We start from the raw sequence: 24,898 nt of genomic DNA, 5'->3' as shown, positions 1-24,898 counted from the left end.
TACCCTTTGCTCGATGCAGGGACCTCAGATGCCATTAGTCCAGATACTGTGGCTCCGTGATGGAAAAGGCCACCCAACCCACTCAGGATGTGACATGGGCAAGAATAAGCCTTTACTGTGTTTATGCCACTAAGATTGCAAGGTTGTTTATAACTGCATCATAGTGTAGCCTATCTGGGCAAACACCTAGGAAAGAATGGGACCTAAATAATTGTTAACAATCACGCTCTGCTTTTTGATGGTTAACAACACTAAAACTCATTAATTTCTACCTCTAAGATCAATAGAGGTATAAAGGTACAACTCTGAAAGGAAAGAAATGAGTAATAGTAAATTATATTTAGGTGGCCCTTTTAGGACTCCATAAATATTCAATGAGGTATTTTAAGCCAGTATTTTGATTCATGAACACAATTTACTTTTCTTGGATTCACATAACAGTAAAATTTCATTGAAAAAATTACTTAGTAGAAAATGTGTAATTTGTTTTATTCTAATCAAAATATTTCTTGGATCATTCAGTTTCCTGGCTACTCCCTGACTTAAATCTCAATTTGGAGGAATTTTTTTTTTCTATAAACATCTGTTATAAAGGCACTCATTTAAGAGAGATTAAAATATTAACAGAATCCAGACAGAGTTTACAAGCAACTGCAAAGCACAGGCAATAGAAGCTCTAAGCTCTGCACTGGAGAAACTTTACAACATAAACTTGCCTGTGCTTTAACTCATGTGATTATGCTAAGACCCTTATCCATGTTTTTCCTAAGTGGATCCCCCAAAAACACATTTTGGAAGATTGTCTCAAACTCACGAAAATCCATTAGTAAATAAAGCCAATCTGTATGGATATACTAATATTCTGGGCCAGACTGACAAGTGGGTAAAGCAGGAGACCATTGAGGAGTGAAAGAGAGAGTCCAAAGATTCTCTCTGCAGTCTTTTATGGTGCCTAAAATCCTACAATCAGTGTTTCTTTCCTTTGACTCTTGAAGTATTGTGTTTCTCTGTGGTGTCTTAATCATAAATGCAGATATCCCTAGAATGGACAACATCTGAAGGTTGTTCTATGACAACTTAAGAATAACTTTAACAGAATAGAACAAGATATAGGTAGAAAAGGAGAGGCAAGAGAGATTATACTGAAGATCAAGGGACCAGCTGAATGGCATGAAGATGGAAATACTAAAACCATGGTCTAAAATAAAAGTCAACAGATGACCAACTGATTAATAAATCAGAATATTCTTCTTGAACACCTAATATCTTCAAGACATTATACCAAGCACCGTACAAGGCACGGAAATATATGAGGCAGGATGACTGTCTTCATGAAGTTTGAGGTCTGGTAATTAGTCTTTGTTATGGAGCCAGGAAATGGACGGGTGGTTAGACCTAGAGCTAGAAATACAAGGGTGGCCAATATTCCTCCTCAGCAAGTCTGTATATGGCTCCAGGGAGGCCAACATCAGGCAAGTAAAGGATATTATGGGATTGAAGTAAACGATATTTAAAAAGGAAACAAGCATGAAATGAACGATAAACTAATAAAGCCATTCTCCCCTTGGCAAATATTTTTACTCCTTTTAGCGTGAGAATAAATTACAAGCTTTGATGCCTGGAGAATTTTATGTCCTTCCACCAAATAAAAAGAAACATAAGTTGGATCTCACATAATTAGTTTGTTGCATTGCTTTTCGGGTTTGAGATTTTTGTTTGTTTATCTGTTTAAAATACTTACCATCAAACCTTGCAAGTCTGTTGATATCTGCTCCAAGTTCTGAGGTAACTGATAGTGCATGGCGGACTTTTAGGTTCGTTTCCCTGTGAAATTATTGACATGACATGAATTTTTATATGGAACAGCCAACAGCATCCTACCAAAGCAATCAGGTGGGTGTAGCACATGCAAAGCTAAACCCAAGAGATCCAAGAAACTCTCCTTTGAATGTCATTCACACTTCGCTCACTGTTTCAGGAAAGTGGGCAGGGCTTCTTGGGCTCCTAAGAGTTGGCACTCTACCCATGGCACATCTTTATAACAACACACTGATCTGTTTTGCATTTTGAAAGAACAGAGGACATAACAAATATGGTTTCATTTGAACCTACTCAGACATCATGCATGAGTTACAAAACACATTCGGAATAGGAACACAGTTGCCAAATAAAGGAAACTAATATCACTCCAGAGTCTACTATCTACATAGGAGTTTTACTTGCAAAAGATGGTCATGGCTAATTTCACAGTAGCTGAAATTTAAATGGGAAAAGGAATACAACTTTCATCTTCTTGGAGAATCGATCCAAGAAACCCATAAATCTAAAATAGACGACCTACATAAGCTTAGCAAGTCACAGTGAGTTGTGCATCTTCTTATAGGTGGGACCACATATACTTTGGATGGATGGCTCTCTGATATTCATAAATGGCCAGCAGTTAAGATTCTATGGCCATCACTTATGTCTTGTGTTTAAGGGCTTACCTTCCCAGTTTTCTCACTGAATTCAGCCTAATTCTCTTACACTGTAGCTTAAGATCAGCTATCAGAGTTCTATGTTTTATGGAAATGTTTAGTGATACATTCATTCAGTCAACAAATATTAATTAAATACATACCCGAGTCACCCAAGATACTCAGTGCTCCCCCAAAAGGATAGTCATCCTCTTGGGGAAAACAAGTGGTAGGTAAAAAAGCAAACATCACTGTGTGGAATTTTGTGCAAACCCATGAAATAACTCATTTTAGACAGCCAAAAAGCGGATACCTAACAAGGCATCCAGTCTTAACCTTCCATAAATGAACTTCACGATGATGTAGGACAATATGAGTCCAACCCAAGGAATACCCATTGTTAAAATAGCTTTCTTCAGGAAAGAATAAGTTGGATGTATAACTGAAGCTAGTTTGTTTAAAAGTAATCTTATTCATCAAAACCTGCTGATTCCTAGGAGGCAGAGATGAGTAGGAATTGAGATAGTCAAGAACTTCATAGATGAAGCAGAAATTGAGCTGGGCTTGATGGACAAGAGTGAGATAAGTGATATAGAGGCTAAAGGGTCAACATGTCCATCCACTTAAACAACTGTGCAATTAACTGAAATAGTCACACCAAAAAAGCCAGATAGCCCTAGTTCTTTAGCCCTAATCTATGTCATGTCATTTATCAAAGTTTATCATCATTTTGAACTACTTCCTCAGGATCCTCTCCACTATCTCACTTCTACCTTCAAATGCGAAAAACAAAAGAGTAAGAATAATCACACATAGGCCTTCTTGATGCTTTTAAAAAGTATTTTTCAAGACTCCTGATTAATGCCTTCATTGTCATTCCACACTCTTCCTTAAACTGCCTGAGTATCTTGATAAACTTCAGAGTGATTTTCAGCATAAGAAACAATACCAAAAGATGCTGTGTACCCCTTACTCAGAATTGCATCTTACTATAGTTTCACATCTTGCAAAATCATAGTATAATATCACAACCAAGATATTGATATCGAAATAGTTAAGATACAGAACATTTCTATCACCACAGGATCCCTCAGGTTGTGCTCCATAGCCGTACCCACCTTCCTGCCTTTCCCACCCCATCTTAACACCTGGCAACTACTAATCTGTTCTCTATTTCCATGATTTTGCCTTTTCAAAAGGCAAAATTTTATAAACGGAATTACACTGTATGTGACCTTTGGGATTGATTATTTCTAGTCAGTATAATTCTCTGAAGATTCATCCAGAGTGTTACATGTATCAGTAGTTCACTCATTGTTATTGCTAAGTAGTATTCCATGGTATGAATGTACCACAATTTTTTCAACCATTGACTTATTGAAGGATATTCAAGTTGTTTTCATTTATGGATGTTATGAATAAAGCCACCATAAACATTCATGTACAGATTTTTGTACACACGTCTTCATTTCTCTGGGATAAACGCCCAGGGGTGAAATTGTTGGGTTGTATGTTAACTGCATGTTAAGTTTTTAAGAAACTACAAAACCATTTTCCAGAGTGATTGTAGCATGTTACATTCCCACCCACAATGTATAAATGATCCTGTTTCCCTCCTTCCTTGCTAGCATTTGGAGTTGTCACTCTTTTTTATTTTAGCCATTCTGATAGGTCTGTAGTGAGGTCTCATTGTAGTTTTAGTTTGTATTTCCCCAGTAGTTAACGGTGTTGAGCATCTTTTCATGTGCTTATTTGCCATTTGTATGTCCTCTTTGGTGATATGTCTCTTCATGTGATTTGCCCATTTTCAAATGGGATGTTTTGGCTTTTTACTATCGAGTTTTAATAAGCTTTTAAAAAATATATTCAAGATACAAGTCCCTAGTCAAATAGATGGTTTACAAATATTTTCTTCTAGTCTGTAACTTATCTTTAAGCCCTTCTAACAGGGACTTCTGTGGAACAAAAATTTTTAATTTCATAAAGTACAGTTTATCAAGGTTTTCCTTTTATGGATTATGTTTTCTGTGTCAAGTCTAAGAATCTGACTAGCCAGCTCTAGGTTTCAAAGATCACTATTTTTTTTCTCAGAGCTTTTTATACTTTAAATTTGAAATTAATTTCTGTAATACTTATAGAGCTATTCAAATTATCTATGTCATATTAAGTGTATAGTCTGGTTTTTTTTGAGAAAGTGGGTTCATTTCTTCTGAATTGTCAAATTTCTGTGTGCACAGTTATTTGTGGTATTTCTTTTTTACCTTTATAACATCTTCAGGATCTATACCAAATTGCCAAATTGCCATGGTTCATGCATAATATTGCTGATTTGTGTCTTCTTTTTTTTTTGTTTTAGCAGTATTCTTAGAGGTTTGTCACTTGTATTGATGTTTCCAAAGAACTAGCTCTGTATTGTTGATTGTCTTTATTTTTTTGTTTTGTTTTGTTTTCAAGTCTATTTATTTCTGCTCTTTATTATCTCCTTCCTACTGCTTCTTTTGGGTTTATTTTGCTGTTTTCTAGGTTTTTTAGATGAATGATGAGATTATTTATTTGAGAATTTTTCTCTTTTCAAATGTATGCCATAAATGTTCCTCTCAGAACTGTTTTAGTTGTGTCTAAACTGTTCTGACCAAAGTAGGGCCCCACAGACTAAAGCACTATTTGAATAGCTCAATATGGCAATAATTTGGAAGGCACCAGTTAAAACCATGGACTCTGGTGTCAGACTGCCAGGTTCGAGTCCTGGCTTCACTCTTCAGATGCTTTGGGCAAATTACTTAGGCTCTCTAAGCCTTGATTTCATTGTCTGTACAATAGTGCTTATACAGCATCTACATCAGGATTAAATGATAAATTCCATCTAAAGAACACAAATACATACTGTCATTAAAATGTAAACATTCAATAAATGTTTTTATGCCAGACAAATTAAATCCTCTGAAACAGAACTGCTATATGGTCTATAACTAAATTCTAAATTAATATCAACATCAAAACTGCATCATATTCTGTTTCTCTCTTCTTTTTCTATGTCTTCATTTGACACAGTTCCTAAAGGTTGCCTTTTAAAGTAACATCAGTCCTTCCTTCCCTCCTCACGGAATCTTGATCTCTACCCGTCTCATTTTCCCTATAAAATCACTTGAAATCAAAACAAGCAAAAACTGTTTTTAAAAACATCTAAGGAATCTTACTGAAGATTCTCTGTGTAAAGTTATTCCTGTATATAAGTTTAGCTCACTGTTTCTGCAAGAAAATAAATTTAAGAGAAAAGACAGTTTCAAAATTAATGCAGAGTAATTAACTATGGACTTTGCAATGTAAACTCCTATGTCTCTCAAGAAGATACTGAACAAGGTTAAGTCTTATCTCTAAAGACATTATTTTTAAATAAATTGAAAACCAACCAAATTATTCCAATTTTAATAACTTACCCATCAAGCTCAGCAGTTTCAACATAACAGAGACCATGTGGCTCACTACTTGATAGGAGAAGTAAATCAGCCTATTTTCAAAAATCATAACAAAATAATACTTGAGAAGTTAGATTGGTTGAAAGTCTTCTACAGTATATCACCTCTTGACTACTAACAAGCCAACAGAGCCTTAGAAACAAAGTAAAAGAAGTGAGATCCTGTTCTACCTCTATGTCATATGCCCTGAACCAAACCCTCCCTCTTCCCTGTTCGTCCTTTATATGCCCCTTGACTATCACAACATAAGCAAGGGAAGGAGCTGTCCTATGAATTAATAGCCACTTGATTCACCTTTTTTGAATGAAACATATAAATTCTATTTTCTTGCTTTGAAAATTACTAACATAAAACTCTCTCCAATAAATAACTGGAAAAATATGCACAAACTTTAATTACCTAGTGTCATCAATTAAAAACAGGGAGCAGACAAAGGAGATGGGGACAAAACAGAAGGGAAATAGATGGAGGAAACTAAAAAAATAAAATAAAAATAAGAGAGGCAAGGAAGTTAAGAAAGAGATAAAGATGGAAAGAAAAAAGTAAAAGATGGTAGGAAGTAAGAAAGGAGAGCTAAGATAAAGTAGGAACTAAGGAAGAGAGCAAGACAGAAGAGAAAATGTAGTTAAAGGCAGTGGGAAGAAATCAGAGACTGAGTAGTTTGGGTTTTTCAGAGATAAACAGTTCTATTCTGATGTCTAATTGAGCTTTGCAAAACACCTATCACAATTCAGTTTTAGAATCCTGGTAGCTAGCTAAATTGGTAAAGTGCTTACCAATTTTATTTCAAATTTCTAAACTTATTTTAAAAATAAGTGTTTTTATAAAATTTTGAAGAGTCTGAATATCTAAAAAGAATTGGCTTAAATTTTAGCAATTTAGTTTGAGACATTAGCCTAACAATTTTCTAGCTATGTCTGAATCTATGATTGACATTCCAAATCTGTGAAATTTTCTTACCTTTGTTTTTTAAAACATTAGAATTGCTTTGTTCTTGAGTCTTGGGGGTTAAATTTAGAATCAATTTACTTTCTTGATTGTCTCAAGCTTTTAAATTTGCAACTCAAAAATAGGGTGTGTGTGCGTGTGTGCGTGTGCGTGTGTGTGTGTGTGTGTGTGTGGTTTCGTCTAAATTGGGATTGGAATAAAACAGAACTGGGGAAAAAATGCCCTGTGACAGCCCCTAAAGGAATAAGTGGGTTTGCATTACCAAGGCTCTTACACAACTCTGAATCAAAGAGCCACAGAAGCTTGTTGAGGCAGAAATTTTCTGACTTGTCACACTGTGAACAGAGCAAAGCCACATAAAGAAAGTGATGTCGCTCTTGGACCAAAAACTACCCATCCTGATTTTAAAGAGAAAAAAAAGTTTTCTGAAAATTCACCTTTATCTTACTTCCCACATTTAAATTTCAATGCATAAAAGCAGGCACAAGGCACTAAACAGGAAAAGAGCTTAATAGTCAGTCTGTGGGCCTGTGCCTCTCCTCCCCTGAGCTTAAAAGGGTCATTTGAAACAAAATCCAAAATTCTCTTATCCTAAGAATCTGTGACTGAATACAGTTATTAAGTATAGAGAAAGATGCCTATTTGTACCCAGGGCTGCTTTTCTTTGAAACTGGAATCCAGTGTTACTGTTGAAGACTGGGCGGGGCTGCAATGACACTCACACCATGGTAAACAAGGGGAGGAGTCCCTGCACACAGCTGGCTAGGAACATGTGACTGAGGCGCCACTGCCATCTGGCGGTCAGATTCTCTCCTGAGCAGTGACCCAGCTTCCCACAGGCTGACCCCCACAGGTTCCAGGCTAACTGTTCCTGCTCACTGTACTCTCTGGGACCAAGATGCCTACTTTTCCCACCTCCGCCCATCTCCCCAGTTACCACCTTTCTCTTTGATGTTCTGTGAACCTTCCTCCAGCTTTCCTACTCCGTGATCGCCATGCTGCACTCCCTTCATCTATCCTCCCTTCTCCCTGTCCCTTTGCTAAGGCCTGCTGTTCCCTTTTGTTAACCTCATCCTTCAAGGCGTTAATTCATTGTGGTTGAGGAGGGAGTGTGAAGGGAAGGCCCAGGAGGGCCAGGAGGATAAGCAGTCAATGTGCTCATTGTCATGCAGGCAGGCCTATTTTCTAGTGCACTCAGTCATAATTGTGAAAAGGAAAGGGCAGGAGAGCTGCAGTAAAAGCCCTGCTCATCCCTTGTCACCCCTTTCCAGAGGTGCTGTGCCAGGAGTGGAGCAACACATGGATTTTGGGGCCCACCTTCCCCAGGACTCTGAGTCTCACAGCAGGCCTCCTCAAACTGACTCCTCCAGTAAATCCTACAGGGACCCAATTCCTAGTTGATCCAGAAACTTGTGTTCCAGGTGTAGGTGTTTATGATTCTAAATAATGTAGCTGATATTTAGTGAGGGTTTACTATGTGTCCAGCACCGTCCTAAGAGCTTCACATGTGCTATTTTATTTAATGTTCACAGAAATCCTATAGAACAGGTCCTATTGTTATCTCCACTTTACAGATGAGCAAAGTAAGGCCCAGAGGGGTTCTGTAACTTCCTCAAGGTCACACAGTAAGTGGAGGAGCCAGGATTTGAATCTGGGCAGTATGAGGCATATACTGCAAGGGATATCAAAATGATTCAAAACCTCTTTGCTTCAAGGATTTGTATAGTTTAATAAAGGCAGAATATAAGGGTTCTAAGAGCCTCATTAACAAAGTGCTATGAAGGGAGTGCAAATGAGAGTGCAACATTGGATTGCTAGTTGAGGAAGGACATCATGGAAGATTCTAGATGCAGTGAAAGGAGGTCCCCAAGGCAGAATGACTAACAGGAGCAAGGAAGTGGAAAGGAAAAGCATGAATATCCGAACTCACAGGTGGGCCAAGATATCATTAATTCCATTCAGAACCACCTATCATATGCCCCATATTTACTTTCTTTTGTGAATTATTAGTGCCTTTTCTCCTTGCTCTGCCAGGAGAGGCTCTGCTATGTCCTCCATGAAGGAACCGGTGTTTTCCAATACAACACCCCTTCCGCAACTTCCATGGGCAACAGAAAACAAATATTCCCATCAGAGGGAACCTGAAAAGAATGCACTGAACATATTTGGGTCCTCAGAGCCAAAGGCATTGTCCTCATAGGTTTATTAGGCATAATTAATGTTTGTTGAGTTAAAGAATAAAGTAAAATGTAAAGCAACGATAACACCTTAAAGCTATACAATTATTTAAGGATTTATAAAACCCTCTCTCATAATTGTGTCATTTTACTCTCTTAACCCTGTGAGTAGTATTCTTCCCATTGTATGGATGAGGAACCGGGGAGGTCATATCTGGCCCAGGAGTGAGGGAGGAATAGACTCTACCACACCCACCAGAAGAACTAAATTAACTCATGTAAAGCCCACGGCCCTTCCAAAGTCACTGAGGAACCCAAGGGCCCAAGAGACTTAACACAATCCTCATGGACACGCATAGCTTAAATTGCAGAGCTGGAACTAGAATTCGGAACTTCTGATCCCAAAATGTATGTTCTTTTCCTCTGGTGGGCTACTAAATCACTGGAACACAACTATGAAAAAACAGGAAGTATTTCACTTTGTTTTATGTTTTGTTTTGCTTTGTTGGCGTTCAAAAATCAAAACCACTCTGGTGAAAGAATATTTGGATTGTGATTCCATGACTTGATGGAAAGATAAATTTGTAGAATTAAGTTGAACACTTTTGGTTCTCCTTTTATTTTTTAGGCCATTCTCACACATAGAGTTATTTATCTTCTCTATCATCTACAACATTATCTTTTATTCTAATCCAAAAATAAAAATAAAAAACAAAATAGCTCATGTATTGAGTCAAAAAATGAGAATGAGATCCTAAAAATGAAGTTTGTGTGGTAATAGGTAACATTTGTATTTAAAATTTAAATTTCAGGTCCAATAAATGCATATTGGTTACTAATATGTACTAGATATATCATTGTTTTTCTAATTACAGTGATTTAAGAAGAATAAGAAAAAGATGGTGATAAAGAAGAGAAGGAAGTGTGAGAATAATAATGGACATCATAAAATTTATTAACAGGCAGGCTGTTCCTCTGGTCAAAAAAAATCCTTGCCTGAATATTTTACCCCCACTTTCTACTGTCATATAAATATGACAATTAGATATGTATCAGAGAAAGAGACACACACACAGAAAGAGATGGAAAAATAGAGATGGTTTATTTACAGCAAATAGGTTGGAGCAACAAGTAACTGACTTGAAGCTGTAAAATTTAAAAGAGCAATGAGGGCAACAAGACCACAAAAAAAAAAAAAAAGCCTCTCTGGAAGTGCGTCCAAGAAAGGTGTTGAAAAAGAATAGATGAAATTCCCTGATGAGTCAAGAAAGAGCAAAAGCCCACTCCAGTCACACCTAGAGTTTAGGTCAAATTAATCTTTCTAGCCCTATCACTTCCAAAGGGTAAAACTGTCAATTCCTGTATCAGAAGAATGCCTTGGTTTTAAAACAATTCTATGAATGCCTTTTTGTGGAGGGAAAGGAAGGGCTTTTCAAACAAGCTAAACAACTCAATTCTGGTAATGTTCAAATATACTTATGCCCAGTAAGGATTTTATTTCTACCACCAGCTAAGAAAAGTGAAACAACACCAGAGCACTGCTGTCAAGTGAAGGAGAAAGGTACACCTGGCTCCCATGGTCCAAGTTCCGGTGGTATCAGGAATTCTGCAGTATGTTTTTCTAACAAAATGTATTTGGTTCTTCTAATGCCAGTCAAACTCCTTGTGGTATCTGAATTATACTCTGCATTTTTCCTGGTCGCCCCAAAAAACTAGGAATTCTGGCAATTCAGCCCAAAAGTATTCTTGAATTTTAAAATGTATATACAAATGCAAAACAAGGGGGTTCCCTACATTAAAAAAAAAAAAAAAGGTAAGTAACTTCTGAATATGCCAGCTAATTGGCAATCTCTGGTGAGTTTTTTTTCCCTGCTTAAAAGTTTACTGATGAACTGACATAAATCAGGTTGTAAATTCCAAGTTTGAACAGACAGAAGTTATGCATCTGCATTGGGCACAACATATTTTCTGATCACTTGGCTTCCAGCATACCAAGTTAGAGCCCCTAACGCTGGTAGTCCAGACTCAAGTCAATGTGGATGACTTTTCCAATGGAGTCAGGAACAGCAAATGGTAGTGGTTAGAAGTGGGGACACTTGAGCTAGATTACATAGACTTAACTCCTGAATGTCCCACTAGCAAGCTATTTGATGGCACTGTGCCTCTGTTTTCTCATCTGTAAAGTGAGAGCAATAAGGATACTATATAACCTGCCCTTACTGGGCTAATGTGAGGATTAAATGAGTTAATCACAGAAAGTGCTTGTTAATATTGTCTGGCATGTGATGCATGGTCAATAAATGCTAGTATTGTTTTCATGACCTTCATGACCTGGTTTCCCCCAAAATCCACCTCAGTATAACTCCTAAGTGGTCTCTTTCAGGGTCCCATAAGTTTTGCCCCCCAAATATAAGCTCTCTGAAGCCCCTGCCAGCTGATAGCAGAGTGCAGGGAGATACATTAATACTCCTAAGTGATTCCAGTGGTTCACCTAAAAAAATTTTTCTTGCTCTTGAAAATGGTTTTGTAGGTGCTGAGTAGGTAGTCATGGGAAAACTTTGAACAAAATTATCTAATCAAGAGGTGCTGTGAGGTGGTTTTGAAGGACTCCCATCCTGGGTTATCCAAAGATTAGGCCAACAGAACTACATTTGTAGGAGTCAAACAGAGAACAATGGAGATTAAAATATCACCTTTTTTTTGATAAAGCTGTTATTATTGATAAAGACCAGGCTTTAGGTTTGTGGCCTAAATGGGCTTCACCCCTATTAGACAAACTTATCAAGCCACAGATGCTGGAATCTCTAAGTTTCCCTGGCCCTCCCACTACCCCCACCACCGGGATTTGTTTCTATAACATTGATGGCATGGAAGAGCAGAGCAGAACGGACTCTCTGCACACAGGTGCAGCTCAAAAAGAGTAAGAATTAAGGAAGCATCACCTAGGTCATGTGTGCCACTCCCAGCTCCCAAACTCACCAATCCCAGAAGTCACTCCTAGGAGGGAGGAGTGAGCAAGTGGATGAAAGACACTTAAAGTGTTATTTTGGTGCCGTCCCTCCAAATGAAAACAGGAGGAAGAGTGGAAAATAAGCATTCTCACCCCATCATGGGAACCACCATAAAAGGCCACATCTGTGTGTCTAATACAGTAGCCACAAATCACATGTAGATATTTAAATCTAAATTAATTAAAATGCAATATTCTGCTCTTCCATTGCACTTGTGCTTGCCTTCTGTATTTCATTTCATTGATGCTTTTGCAATAGCAAGTAAGCATACATACCATAATCTAGAAAATATAACTAAATTAAAAACAAAGTCCAAGGAAAATACAAATTCAAATATAAAGGCTAGAGTGCTGATTGGAGCCTAGATATGCTGGCCATGAGGCACCACAGAGTTAAAAGCTTTGAGACATAGATTTGACTGCTGTTTTTCTGGACCCACTCCTAAAAATGTGAGAAATGAGCAGACTGAGTCCAGTCTGATGTTCCCCCTTGTTAGAGCACATTCATGGGGCTCCTAGGACTCACTGTTTTCACTGAATACCTGAAGTAAAAAACATACCTAGCATTGCTCCTGAAATATTCAGTTCCAAATAAAATGATAGTTAAGTGTGTGGCATATATAGGTTTATGCTAATTCCTCTCTATTATGACACTATCTAGCTAAAGTCATTGCCAAAAACATTTGAATGCACACATCTTAGAATTCCACATGTCCCTTTTTTATAAGTTAAGGTTATCCACTTAGAAGCACCAAAACTCTTTCATTGTAATCATTTTAATTGAGAATAGAACTCGAATGAGTTGCCTGGAGCCCTTTCTTCTTAGACAAAGAATCCTGAATATACACAATCTTTAATTAGTGCAGATACTGTTTACTGGTATCCCATTGATCCAGAACATCTGAATTTTTGTAAATTTATATACACTTTTCTTTTTTTTTTCCTGTCTTCTTTCTTACAAAGATCAATACTTATTTATTTAGCCAACATTTACCAAATGCCCCTGATGATGGAACATGGTACCAAGTGTTGGAGAACAGGCAAATCAATATGCGCTTTGTCTGCAAGAATCATATAGTCCGGTGTCAGCTTAGACAGAGAATCACAGCATGCAAGGGAGTTCTGAGATCCTGTAGTGGTCTAGCTTCTTATTTGACACATGGACAAATCAAAGACAAAGAAGATAAAGTCTTTGCTGTCACTGAAGGAATGGAGCAAAGCCTCAGTTCTCACCCAGTTCCCCATCTAGTGCCCTTACACTGGATTCCACACACACACAGTATGTTCTAACAGACACCACCTTTCAGGGTATTATTTCTAATCTTTAATGAGCTGAAAAACAAGATGGACAAGCAAATTTAAATTGCGGCTTAAATAAAAGTAAATAGATTGCGAGTGAGAACCTGGCAAACTGTTCTACTTATGAGAAGCTTAACCCAGAGTGGACTTTGAGACCTCTGTTTTGGCTGCTGACACCTTTTTGTTTATTTTTGGTTCCCAGCTATTTTCCAAAGCACTGCGGCTACCAGAGAAATAAGCACTTCTCTACTTAAAGTGTGAACTCTTTTGTGAATGGCCAGTCTATTGAGTAGTCTCCTTAGTGTGGGCTGTTCTGGAGAACTCAGTATACACAGATGGTGCATTAATGAAAGAAGACTGCTTCTGAAAGTGAATGTTTAGGAGTCTTAACTGAGTTGTCTTGTAAATAACTCTTGGGGCCATGTTTTTTTCCCTGTGGTAAAATGTTTCAAGTTGATACACAAAATAGCACTCAACACAAAAAATTTCATATGTAATCTAATATATATTTGACATAAACAATACAATAACTTGAACTTTTAATCTCTGATCTCAATAACTTTTATTACCTTAAATTTAATTTGAACTATAGTTAGTTGCGTATATTTTAGTGATTAGACTAATCCCTTGAATATTATTAAGGAAATTATAACATAGGCCACTTGAGTATATAAATTATAGTATATTTGATAAAGTAAAATCTCATTAATTAACATGTTATTAATTCAGCACAATCAATACACATTTTCTAATTTTTAAGGAAGAAACATATATTTTCTCTTTCTCTAGCTTATGTTTTTTTCAAATATACTGTAAATTAACAATACTAATCAGGATATTAACAGTACTAATCACAAAATATGTGAGAACAGACTTTTTAAAGTACTCAGGAGCACTTTAAAAATTCTTATTTACATCAAATATTGGTTTTCTAATTTAAAATCTTTTGTTCCTATTAATTTAAAAGATCCCTAGGGAAATAGACAAGGTGATACTCACTCAACCTTATGTGAGTTATGTTATTGAAACTAATAAATCAATGTCTTTTAAAATATTTTATAATTGAAACTTTTTACTAATACATACTGAAGATAATTATTGTGGATTAGTAAGGATTTACTAAATTTACAAATGTAAATACTTCCATACATAGGCTACTTTAATCTGCGATAAATTCTTTAAGCAATATTGAATACTCACAGCAACAAATTGGTTATTTTCTAATTTAATGATGTCTCCCACTTTGACATTCATCCATTTTTCATTCTGTAGTCTAAAAACAAAAACAAAATTAATTTTTTTCAAGAATGATGACTCAGAAGTACAACCAAGGGAATGTATTCACAATGTAGCATCATATAACAGAGGAAGCAGACGAGACTTTCCTAGTATGTTAAATTCAAAATGGCCTTACATTAACATGAGAACAAAGGCCCAGAGAGGTTAAGTGGTTGCCCAAAGATACCCAGTGAGTTATTGGTACTCCTGGGCTAAACTCAACATGCTAAACTCTTGGCTGAGCATGCTTTCCACCACCCGCATGGTGCCAGCTTTATGCAGCAGCCATGAAATCTCAATAAATTTTAGTCGTCGACATTCTTTTCAAACTCTTTATTAATACAGAAACATCATTGCCATTGCCTCAGAAGTCTATTTAACTGGAGGCAAGAAAGTGAAGGAGACAGTGGCAAGGTAGACAACAGCTAAAATGCAACAGGAAAAATATGCTAAAGCCTGGAAAGGACAAGAACAACAAAGCATGATAAAAGAAGCCTTGGAAGACTGAATGAGAAGGACCACCTATAAACCAGCACTGATGCTGAAGGACAGGCTTGGTGGTATCCTAACAGGACAGCAGCTCAGAATAGAGAACAACACAGTCAACCTACTGCACTGCTTTCTGTGCAGCTCATGTATACGATGGAGCCCCAAGCCCACCCTCCACCCAGTTCAAAGGGGTTTATTATGAAAAGCTATTGTGTCCATTGAATCTGGCCCCTGGTGACAACTTAGTCAGGGCTGCCCAAAAGCAGACAGGCCCTCTGGATACAGACCACCTGGGTCAGTATACCATGATGCTAATCATTCCTTCTGAAATTCCCTGAAATGTAAACCAGCTTTGTTTTCTAACTTGGAAGTTTTCATCACATTTCTTTCTCAGAGATTCCCTTCTAAGAGAAAAGGTTGGGATGAGTAGAGCAGGTTTGCCCAACAAGTTGAGGTGGACAGGTTAATTTCATTGTACTTTTAAAAAAAATTAACCTAATTTACTTGTTTTGTAGCCTGGAAAATAGTTTTAAATATTTATTCAACTGTGAAATATGCCTCACACTATCAACTCTGCTGGATCATTTGGCTTAAACACTCAAAGAATTTTTCTTTAATACAGATCCAAGTACATGTTGTTCTGGAAATTTTTCAATTGCAGTATTTTCATCTCTAGCCAGAATTCAATCATTTTTCCAATGCTACACTTTTCTGAACTTTATCTAGTTTGACAACAATAGAAGAACCTAGGAAGCCTTCTAAATCTCATTTATCTTTACAGGTATGAATTACGTGCTGGTTAATTTCTCCTAGAGACACCTCCTCTGGTACCTTAGTGACACTTCTCAGCCAACAGTATCTCAGAAAAAAATAGGTATGAGTGGACAGAGAAGGCTATTGTGTCATTTTTGGAAACTGCACTGCTACCAAATTGCCTTGAAGTCTCTATTGAAAGTGCACCTGCCTCAGGAAGAAGTTGAGATGATATTGCATTTTATTTCCAAACTCTTATTCTTCCAACTTGTATAGTACAAGCTCTAGGAAGGATTATACAAGAAACAGTAGGCAGTAGTCCTGGATGTTGATGCTAAGCCTAGCACAATCCAAACTACTTCATCAATAACCTGTACAATGGACAATTGGACACACTTTTCAGATTTGTGGACAGCACCCTAACAAGAAGAAAGCACAGCCCACACAAAGTAAGATCATGATAGGAAATTGTCTTGTGACTTGACAAAAGTTATCAGAAACTGAACAAAGAGTAAGAAAAAGAAGTACAAAATAGATTGTTTTAAAGAGGAGAAAGTAACACTCTACAAATGTAACTAGAGCTTACAGAAAAAGAGCCTGGAGATATTGGTAAGCCACAGGCTGTGTGAGATGCCTTGCTTAACCTCTGACTTGAATATATCCCTGTAGAACAATCAGTATGTACAATACAATCAGAGGAGTTTTTATGTTATTCCCTATTCTGTCTTATTAAATATTGATACATATAACTACACTTAACTGGGAACTCAGAGATACATTTAATGAGCACTAAGGGTCATAACAACAGAAGTACCCAAACTTATGGAATAAGCATAAACTGATAAAGACCTGTAAACGAATTTAAATAATCTATATTTTGAATCCAACCATTTTTCTTCTCTTACCTACAACCACCACCACTGACAACAATACATAAAAAATATACCAGCAGGACTGGAGGGGCAGACAAAATTATTTGCTTTAAAACTCATCTTCAGAATATTTCTAGACTTCTAAAATTTTAGCTTCTATGGTGATTGGGTTTTGTCACCAACTTGAAACATGAAAGCAGACACTCCCTGGCTCTACATGTGTGATGCAGCTGTTCTCAGGGTTCATGTTTAAAGCAATCTTGCACCACAGCTCTTCTAAAGGGACATAGGATGGCCTTTTGGGCTGTGAAGGTGATACTGGCTCCACAGACTCAGCACCTTCAAACTTTGCTTTTGCCGTTGTCAAAAGGTAAAAGCTCCTGTACATGAATTGCAGTATATGAATATTCTGCAAAGAAAGGAGAAGTTGTAAGATTTTAAAATGTGGCTCAATTTTCAGCATCATATAATTATTTCAGAGTATAAAACTCTGACATAATCTAGTTAATGCGTCTTAGAATCAGTTTTTTAAAAAATACATATGGCATAATGAGATAGCCTTTACCTTAGCAAACTCACAAGCCAATTGCTAAATAAGCCAAAATCCAAGTAAAAAATTCATAAAATTTAAATTCCAAAGGTACCATAAAATATATGGAGTTTAACTGCCACAGAACGGCAACTAGAATTATTTGAAGCAATTTTTTAAAAAATATACCATTATATATCTACTCTCAGAACTCTGAGTTCTAAGAAAAAGAGGTAAGAGATAGCAACTGCAACTAATAATTTTTGATAAACTGGTCTGTACCTGCTTCTTCCTGATGAGGCATAGCAAGGTAAGAGCTGCTAGACTTTGCTGAAAATCTCCTTGAGAAAATGAAAGTCTGAGAGTGAGGTAGCATCTACCATGCTCCACGTCACTAGACCATTGCTTTCAGAAGCTGAAAATCAAGTGTTGACCTTAAGCAACACTTTTGGAAGCAATATTGCAAGTGCATTGCTAAAGCTTAAGAAACAAGAGGGGATTTTCAATGGGTTCATCAAGGTCATCCTTTCCATGTTCTAATGCTCCTGATTTCCCACCAGCAACATGGATTCCTGAAAAGGGGATTTCCTCACAAGCTACAGAAGTGTTGGGGTACTAGAGACAGAAGATAATAAAGGTTAATATAATTGACCTCCACTAATTAACCAATCAATCCACTTACGCTGAGCTTGGTTTCTTCTTTAATCTCAAGCATATGTCGGCCCTATAACATTCAAAAGTATTCCCTTGCTCATAAACTTTGTTTTGTTCACCACTTCATCCTGAGGACTTAGAATAATGCCTAGTTCACAGCAGGTACTCAATAAGGATGTAGTGAATGAATGATAAATAAATTAAGGAGTATAGAATCATTATTTCCAAAAACATTTATTGAATGATAGCATTTGCCCGAATGCCTAAAAAGAATTGTAGCATCCAACGTTTATTTAGTGCTTACTGCATTCCAGGGACTGTACTGATCCCTTCATGTATAGGGTGCCAAATAAAATAAATAACACCTCATCAAATTTGAATTTCAGATAAACAACAAATTATTTTTAGTATATATTCCATGCAATATTTGGGACACATTTATACAAAAACATTATTATTGTTTACCTGAAATCCAAATTTAAATAGAGTCTTATATTTTAATTTGCTACATCTGGCAACACTATTCATGTATCTTATCTCATTTAATCCTCACAACAGTCCTAGAGATAGGTATTGTTTTGATTCCCATTTTATAGAATAGGACACTGAGGTTCATAGAAATTGCGATCTTTGCCTTATTTTGCAGTACATATAAAAAGTTTAAATAACTACACACTTTGAAAACTGATCCTACAGGTACTCAAATATGAATGTACCAGGATATTTACTGCAGCATTATTTGTAACAGAAATTGATCAGAAGCCACAAAAATGTCCATCAAGAGGAATTAGATAGATGTACCATGAAACACTTATTTAATCATGGTTCATTCACTCAATGGAATATAGTGCAGCCACTGAAAAGAATAAGGTAGGTCTATATGTGCTAATATGAAATATACTGTTAGTTACATTATTAGGTAATGTGAAAAGAAGTAAGTGTATGTAGGATATATTATACATGTTTATAGGCATAGAAAATTTCTTGAAAGATACACAAGAAACCACTGTAGTTGACAATAGAGAAATAAAGAGAGAAATTGGGAATGAAAGAGAGACTTCATTTCCATTTTATGCTCTTTTGTACTGTTTAAATTTTTTGGCATTACACATATTAGTATTTTAATGGCCAACTGGAAGGAAGAAGAGAAGAAGAAGAAGTAATAGAAGAAAACTTTGCCGAGGTCACATGTAAGTGGCAGGCCTAGGACCAGAACCCAAGTTTGTCTGGCTACAAAGCCCATGCTCTCAATAAATCTATATTTATTGTTCCTGTTTATGTTATTTCCCAGAGTAATTATGTATTACCTATATAGAAAAAGATTGGACCCTAAGGAGCTGAAAGGACCCAATCACGGCAACAGTGCACACTCCTGGCATTTAAAACCAGTTGATCCAAAGACAGCTTACAATCATGATCCCCTGACAGAAACACTCAGTGGACAGCAGCAGTTTCTGGTTCTTTTCAATCCCAGCACCATCAGAGCTGCGCTAGAAGAAAACAGACAGCTTGGCCCTAATCCCCTAATAACAGACTGGTGAACAGGATCTCATTACACTGAGAATGAACATAACGCTCATGTCTTTGGAATCTATTTATTTTAAAGAATGCAGATGTTTCCCCTTTTTCTCCCTTCATTTTAGCGAAATGCTTATGCTGTGGCAAAAATCACACAGGGAGGTCTCTGGTCAGCTGCTGAAGATGCTCTCTCACCAATTTTGCCAGGGAGGAGGGTGAGAATAAGAGGAGATGATGAAAGATGCAGTGCTACAGCATGGAGAATTTAGTTTAACAATTTGCTGAGAAAACGTAATCAATCTTACAGATGCCCTGCCTAATTTATATAAATCCTATTGTGCATTATTCAGATACAGAAATAGACACACAATTTAGCCTTCCTATTTTGAAAATAAAATGATCAACTCACTAAGTTTTACCTGAACAATAAGCCTGCTGAATGTTGTACAGGAAATGTATTCTCTTTCATCATTTTCCTAATCTGAAACTCTTGCCCAAATGAACCTCCTAAGACTCTATCTTCTGTAGATTCTTAGTAGGATTCTGTGAATAGATGGCTATAGATTATGAAGCCACAGGAATTCAAAAGAAAATGATTTCAGAGAAAGACTATTCCATCTGTTCTCACTTATGAAAGCTAAAGGAAATATCTTAGATTGACCTTGGAGAAAACAGAGCTATTGGTCTAGGTTGGATTCCTGGGTAGTAGATTTAGAGGGAGCTTTGTGTATAAGAGGTTGATTGGCAAGTTCTCTTGGGATTAACACCTGTAAGAGAGGAAGGAAGCACTGCTGGGCAGAGGGAGCAGTTGGGCTGTTGATGCAGCCACACCCACAGAGAACTCTGGAGCTGCAACAGGCCTTTAGAATAGGATCAAAGGAGCAGGACTTTATACCATGGCATGATTCAGTCATTGGATGCAGGATGACCCCAAAAAGGAGGGGTGTCCTTAAACAAAACACTCTAGTCAGCCAAGGGCAATTCCCAGAGAGGGCTGCCAGCTGAAAGTTATATGTGGACAGCACTCCTGACAGCTGGGAAAACATGTTCTGCAGTCCTAAGGGGGGACGTGGGTGGCACAGCAAAACATCCACTACAAACTGAGAGCCCATTCCCAGATTTGCTATTGACATCTTCATGTATTTATAACATGTATTTATAACATTTCCTTGGGGGGCAGGGGGCAGGGGAGGTCTCACTTTGTTGCCCAGGCTGGTCTCGAACTCCTGGTTTCAAGTGATTTTCCCGCCTTGGCCTCCCAAAGTGCTGAGATTACAGATGTGAGCCAATATTCCTTTTTTTAATTCTAAGCTTCACCTTTCTATCATTTCAATTTCAATACTATAAAGTTAATGCAGGTAAGCTGCCATGAATCTTTGTGCTTTCCTCATCCAAGTTTAAAACTTTTGGGGAAAACAAATCTATAAAATCTGAGGCCATCTGATTCACCTCCTTTGCCAACAGTAGAACAAAGTTGGGAGATACATTTCTAGTATCTATCCATTAAAATATTCTACAGATAATCACTGACTACCTAACTATCCTAAGAATAATGTCTATAGGAAAAAAATCACCATTCCCAAAATCTTTCTTACATGAAGAACATATTTTGATTTAAAAAATATACTATCACCTTAGCCAAGTAGATCAACTATTCTCTTCATCTAAGTGGCCACACATTATTTTGAAAAAATCAGAGAATTCACTCTTACTAAGCTTAACCACAAATAATTCTCTTCTTTTTGAAGAAAACAAATACCCCAAAAGAAGATAGTTTCCAATGGAGAAGAAAACCTGGATATCTTAGTTCCAGGATAAAAGGTCTATGTTATATGTTTTCATTGCCTCTAGTGATAGTCTCAATCAATTTTCCTATACAGAGCCAAGTTAAGTGATAACCTAATGTCTCTTAAACTAGAAAACAATATTGGCTGCCTTACATGTCAACTAATAATACAAGCCATAGCAACACAGACAAAGCAAAAGTGTTGCTCAATGGTGTGATGTGGTTTGCTCTGACCAGAAAAACCTAACATTCTGGAAACAGCATTTCTGATTTTATAGCACAAAGTACAATTAAAGGTATCACTGGAATATCAGGAGTTAATTTATTTACTAGGTTAGCAGTAATATTGTCCCAAACACTTTTTAAGAAAATTTCAAGATGTCACTTTAAAATAAGTTGTAATGTTTATCATCCCTAGTTCCTCAAAAATGGAATAGCACATAAGTCGAAATTTTTTTTTCTTTTCTTTTTCTTTTCTTTTTTTTTTTTTTTAGACAGTCTCACTCTGTCACCCAAGCTGGAGTGCAGTGGCACCATTTTGGCTCACTGCACCCTCAACCTCCTGAGTTTGAACTATTCTCGTGCCTCAGCGACTTGAGTAGTTGGATTACAGACATGCATCACCACACCTGGCAAATTTTTGTATTTTTAGTAGAGACAGGGTTTTGCCATGTTGGCCAGGCTGGTCTTGAACTCCTGGCCTCAGGTGATCTGCCCAACTCAGCCTCCCAAAGTGCTGGGCTTATAGGCATGAGCCACCGAGCTTGGCCCTAGAATTCTTAATGAGTTGATCACTGGCATATGCTGTATCATCATCCTTCATTAATGAGTTTAAGACCACTCCTATGTGTACAAAATGACCACTCTCATCTAGACACTATGCTGAGTGTCAGAGCTGCAAGTGCAATTAGATACAGACTGTGGTTATCAAAAATCCTGGAGACTAGTGGAAAAATGTAAGTCTGGCTCTTAAATAACCACAACTAAACTATCTCTGTCTTCTGATACCTGGAGTATGTGGATATTCTTCCCATCAACAATGAAGAATACCTGCACTTCAGAATGAACTCAGTGTTAGATTGTTTGCCATACAGCTGTCATCAAAAGTCCAGTGAGAAAACTGATAGACCAGAAAGACTGCCTAATAAAGGATATATTAACTTTCATTTCTCAAGATATTCCAAGTTTTGTCCCCATAAATGGTGAGCTCATCAGAAAACTATATGTCTGGACTATATTTCTCTGGTCCCTCTAGGCTTGTCTTCTCAGAATCATGGCTTAACATCAATGCCAACAGATTTCAATCAGGATTTATTTATAATAATGGGTAAAATCTCTACTCACTGAAGCTTCAACCATTATGTCACTCATAGTTTTCTCAGGACCAGGATAAATCTTCTTGCTTATAATTACCAGAGTACTTCCTGTCATTAGACCATCAGCTTTGTACCCTCAGCACCTTCATTATGAGGAGAAACAAAGTTTGAGGCAAAGTAAATCCATGAATGACAAATCTTGATGGGTCATTTCAACAAAAACCCAGAAATTTTATAGTAAGACTCTGTTCTTTGAGGATGACTTTTTAGGAACAATCTTGACACTTGCAGAAACCAAATTCTATTCAGAATAGACCAGAAATTGGAATTTAACTTTTATACCTTTAAAGAAGAGACCACTGGCCCCCTTGTTTATGAAGGAAATGATGCAGCATAGTAGAAGAGTATGTGTTGTAGAACTGGAAAACATGCACTTAAGTCCAGGCTTCAGCACCAACCAGCCTTCAGGCAAGATATTGATTGAGACTGGAATTCCCTGCCATGACCTACCAAAACTGGCTCTTATCAACCCCTCAGAATGTCTTTATTCAGAAAACGGAGGTCTTTAAAATGCCATAACCCACCTAACATTTAAACACCTGTCTTTCATGATTTTTTTTTTTTTACTTTCAGCTGAAATAAATTCATTAAAGCATTTTGTAAACTGTAAAATATATACATTTAAAATATTGTGGCTATTTTTTATTATTATGAAGCACCTCCTTATAAGGATTGTACATTGATTTTGATTTCAAGTCTTCAAAGGAGCTATCTGCACTCACTTTCTCTACTTCTTCACTGTCCATGCTTTCTCCAATCAGGATTTTGTCTCCATCCTTCCAACTACAACTTCTCTGGTCATCCTGTATGTTACTAAATCCAACGATCAGTTCTCAGTCTTCACTTTATTTATCACAGTTGGCCACCCCCTCTTTCTTCAAACCCTTTCTTTGTTTTAACTCCAGAACATCCAACTAGTTTTCCTCTTATTTCATTAGTCATTGCTTCTCATGCCCTTAGCCAGCCCTTTCTCTTTTGCCCATCTTCAAACTTTAGAGTGCCTGAGAGCTAGAGCTCCTTTCCCCACTATGTAGGGCCCAGAATCTTCATCCTAGGTGGCCAAATACTTTTTTTTTTTTTTTTTTTTGAAACAGGGTCTCTGTTTCTCAGGCTGGAGTGCAGTGGCATGATCTATGCTTGCTGCAGCCCCGACTTTCCAGGCATCAATCCTCCTACCTCAGCCCCCTGAGTAGCTGGGACTGCAGGTGCACACCACCATGCCTGGCTAATTTTTATATTTTTAGTAGAAATGGGGTTTTGCCCAGTTGCCCAGGCTGGTCTCAAACTTCTGCTCTCAAGTGATCTGCTTGCCTTGGCCTCCCAAAGTACTGAGATTACAGGCATAGGCCACTGTAATCAGACTTGGATGACCTTTTTTTTTTTTTTTAGATGGAGTTTCCTTCTTGTTGCCCAGGCAGGCTGGAGTGCAATGGTGCAGTCTCGGCTCACTGCAACCTCCACCTCCCAGGTTCAAGTGATTGTCCTGCCTCAGCCTCCCAAGTAGCTGGGATTACAGGCACCCACCACCATGCCTGGCTAATTTTTTTGTATTTTTAGTAGAGACAGAGTTTCACCATGTTGGCCAGGCTGGTCTCAAACTCCTGACCTCAGGTGATCCACCTGCCTCAGGTGTGGCCAAAGTGTGATGACTTCTAAACTATATCTTCAGCCCACATCTCTCCCCTAAGCTTCAATAATGAAACTACAGAATGACTAATATCTTGATAGAATTCTGGTTTCCTAGACCAGGCAGTAAACACCCATCACCACCACCACATGCTTCTTCCCCAGTTTTCTCCATCTTGGAACCTCAGCCAACAACTAGGTTTCCTGATGCCTCTCTTCATACCCACCCAGTACAGCAACATTCCTATTGCCTCTACCCTCAAAATATATCTCAGTCTGTGGGTACTAGGTGATATTTACTAAGAAACTACTGCTATTTTGTCAAATGTAGTAATGGTAGTACGGCTAAATATATTTAAGCCCTTATATGTTCAAGATAAATACTGAAGTATTGATGGATAACAGAAGATAACATATAGGATTTGCTTTTAAAATACTCCAGAAAATAAAAAAATAAAAATGGATACAAAATAGCAAGAAGTATACAAGTATACAAGAATAGCAAGTTGCTGCAGCTAGATAATACATAGAAAAGGATTCATTGTACTGTTCTATTTGTGTGTGCATGTGTGTCTGAAAATCCATGAGTGATGGTGATTATGATGAAAGAAAGAAAGAAAGAAAGAAAGAAAGAAAGAAAGAAAGAAAGAA

At 37.3% G+C, this 24,898-nt stretch overlaps 1 protein-coding gene across 4 annotated transcripts in view; it reads right to left on the bottom strand.

Moving 5' to 3' along the window:
* Nucleotides 1–24,898, bottom strand: part of ATP8B4 (ATPase phospholipid transporting 8B4 (putative)) — a 284,458-nt gene that overhangs the window by 164,624 nt on the left and 94,936 nt on the right. For all 4 annotated transcript variants that reach the window (XM_023227177.2, XM_023227176.2, XM_023227178.2 and 1 more), the window contains 3 exons: nt 14,567–14,639; nt 5,894–5,964; nt 1,742–1,824 (listed from right to left, as the gene is read on the bottom strand). In XM_023227177.2, coding sequence (XP_023082945.2) covers nt 1,742–1,824; nt 5,894–5,964; nt 14,567–14,639 — 227 coding nt within the window. The remainder of the gene's footprint in view (nt 1–1,741; nt 1,825–5,893; nt 5,965–14,566; nt 14,640–24,898) is intronic.

The sequence above is a fragment of the Piliocolobus tephrosceles genome, chromosome 6 (genome assembly GCF_002776525.5).
Source record: "Piliocolobus tephrosceles isolate RC106 chromosome 6, ASM277652v3, whole genome shotgun sequence".
Classification (NCBI taxonomy): Eukaryota; Metazoa; Chordata; class Mammalia; order Primates; family Cercopithecidae; genus Piliocolobus; species Piliocolobus tephrosceles.
Note: the sequence above shows the minus strand (reverse complement) of the source record. Positions and strands in the feature narration are given on the sequence as shown.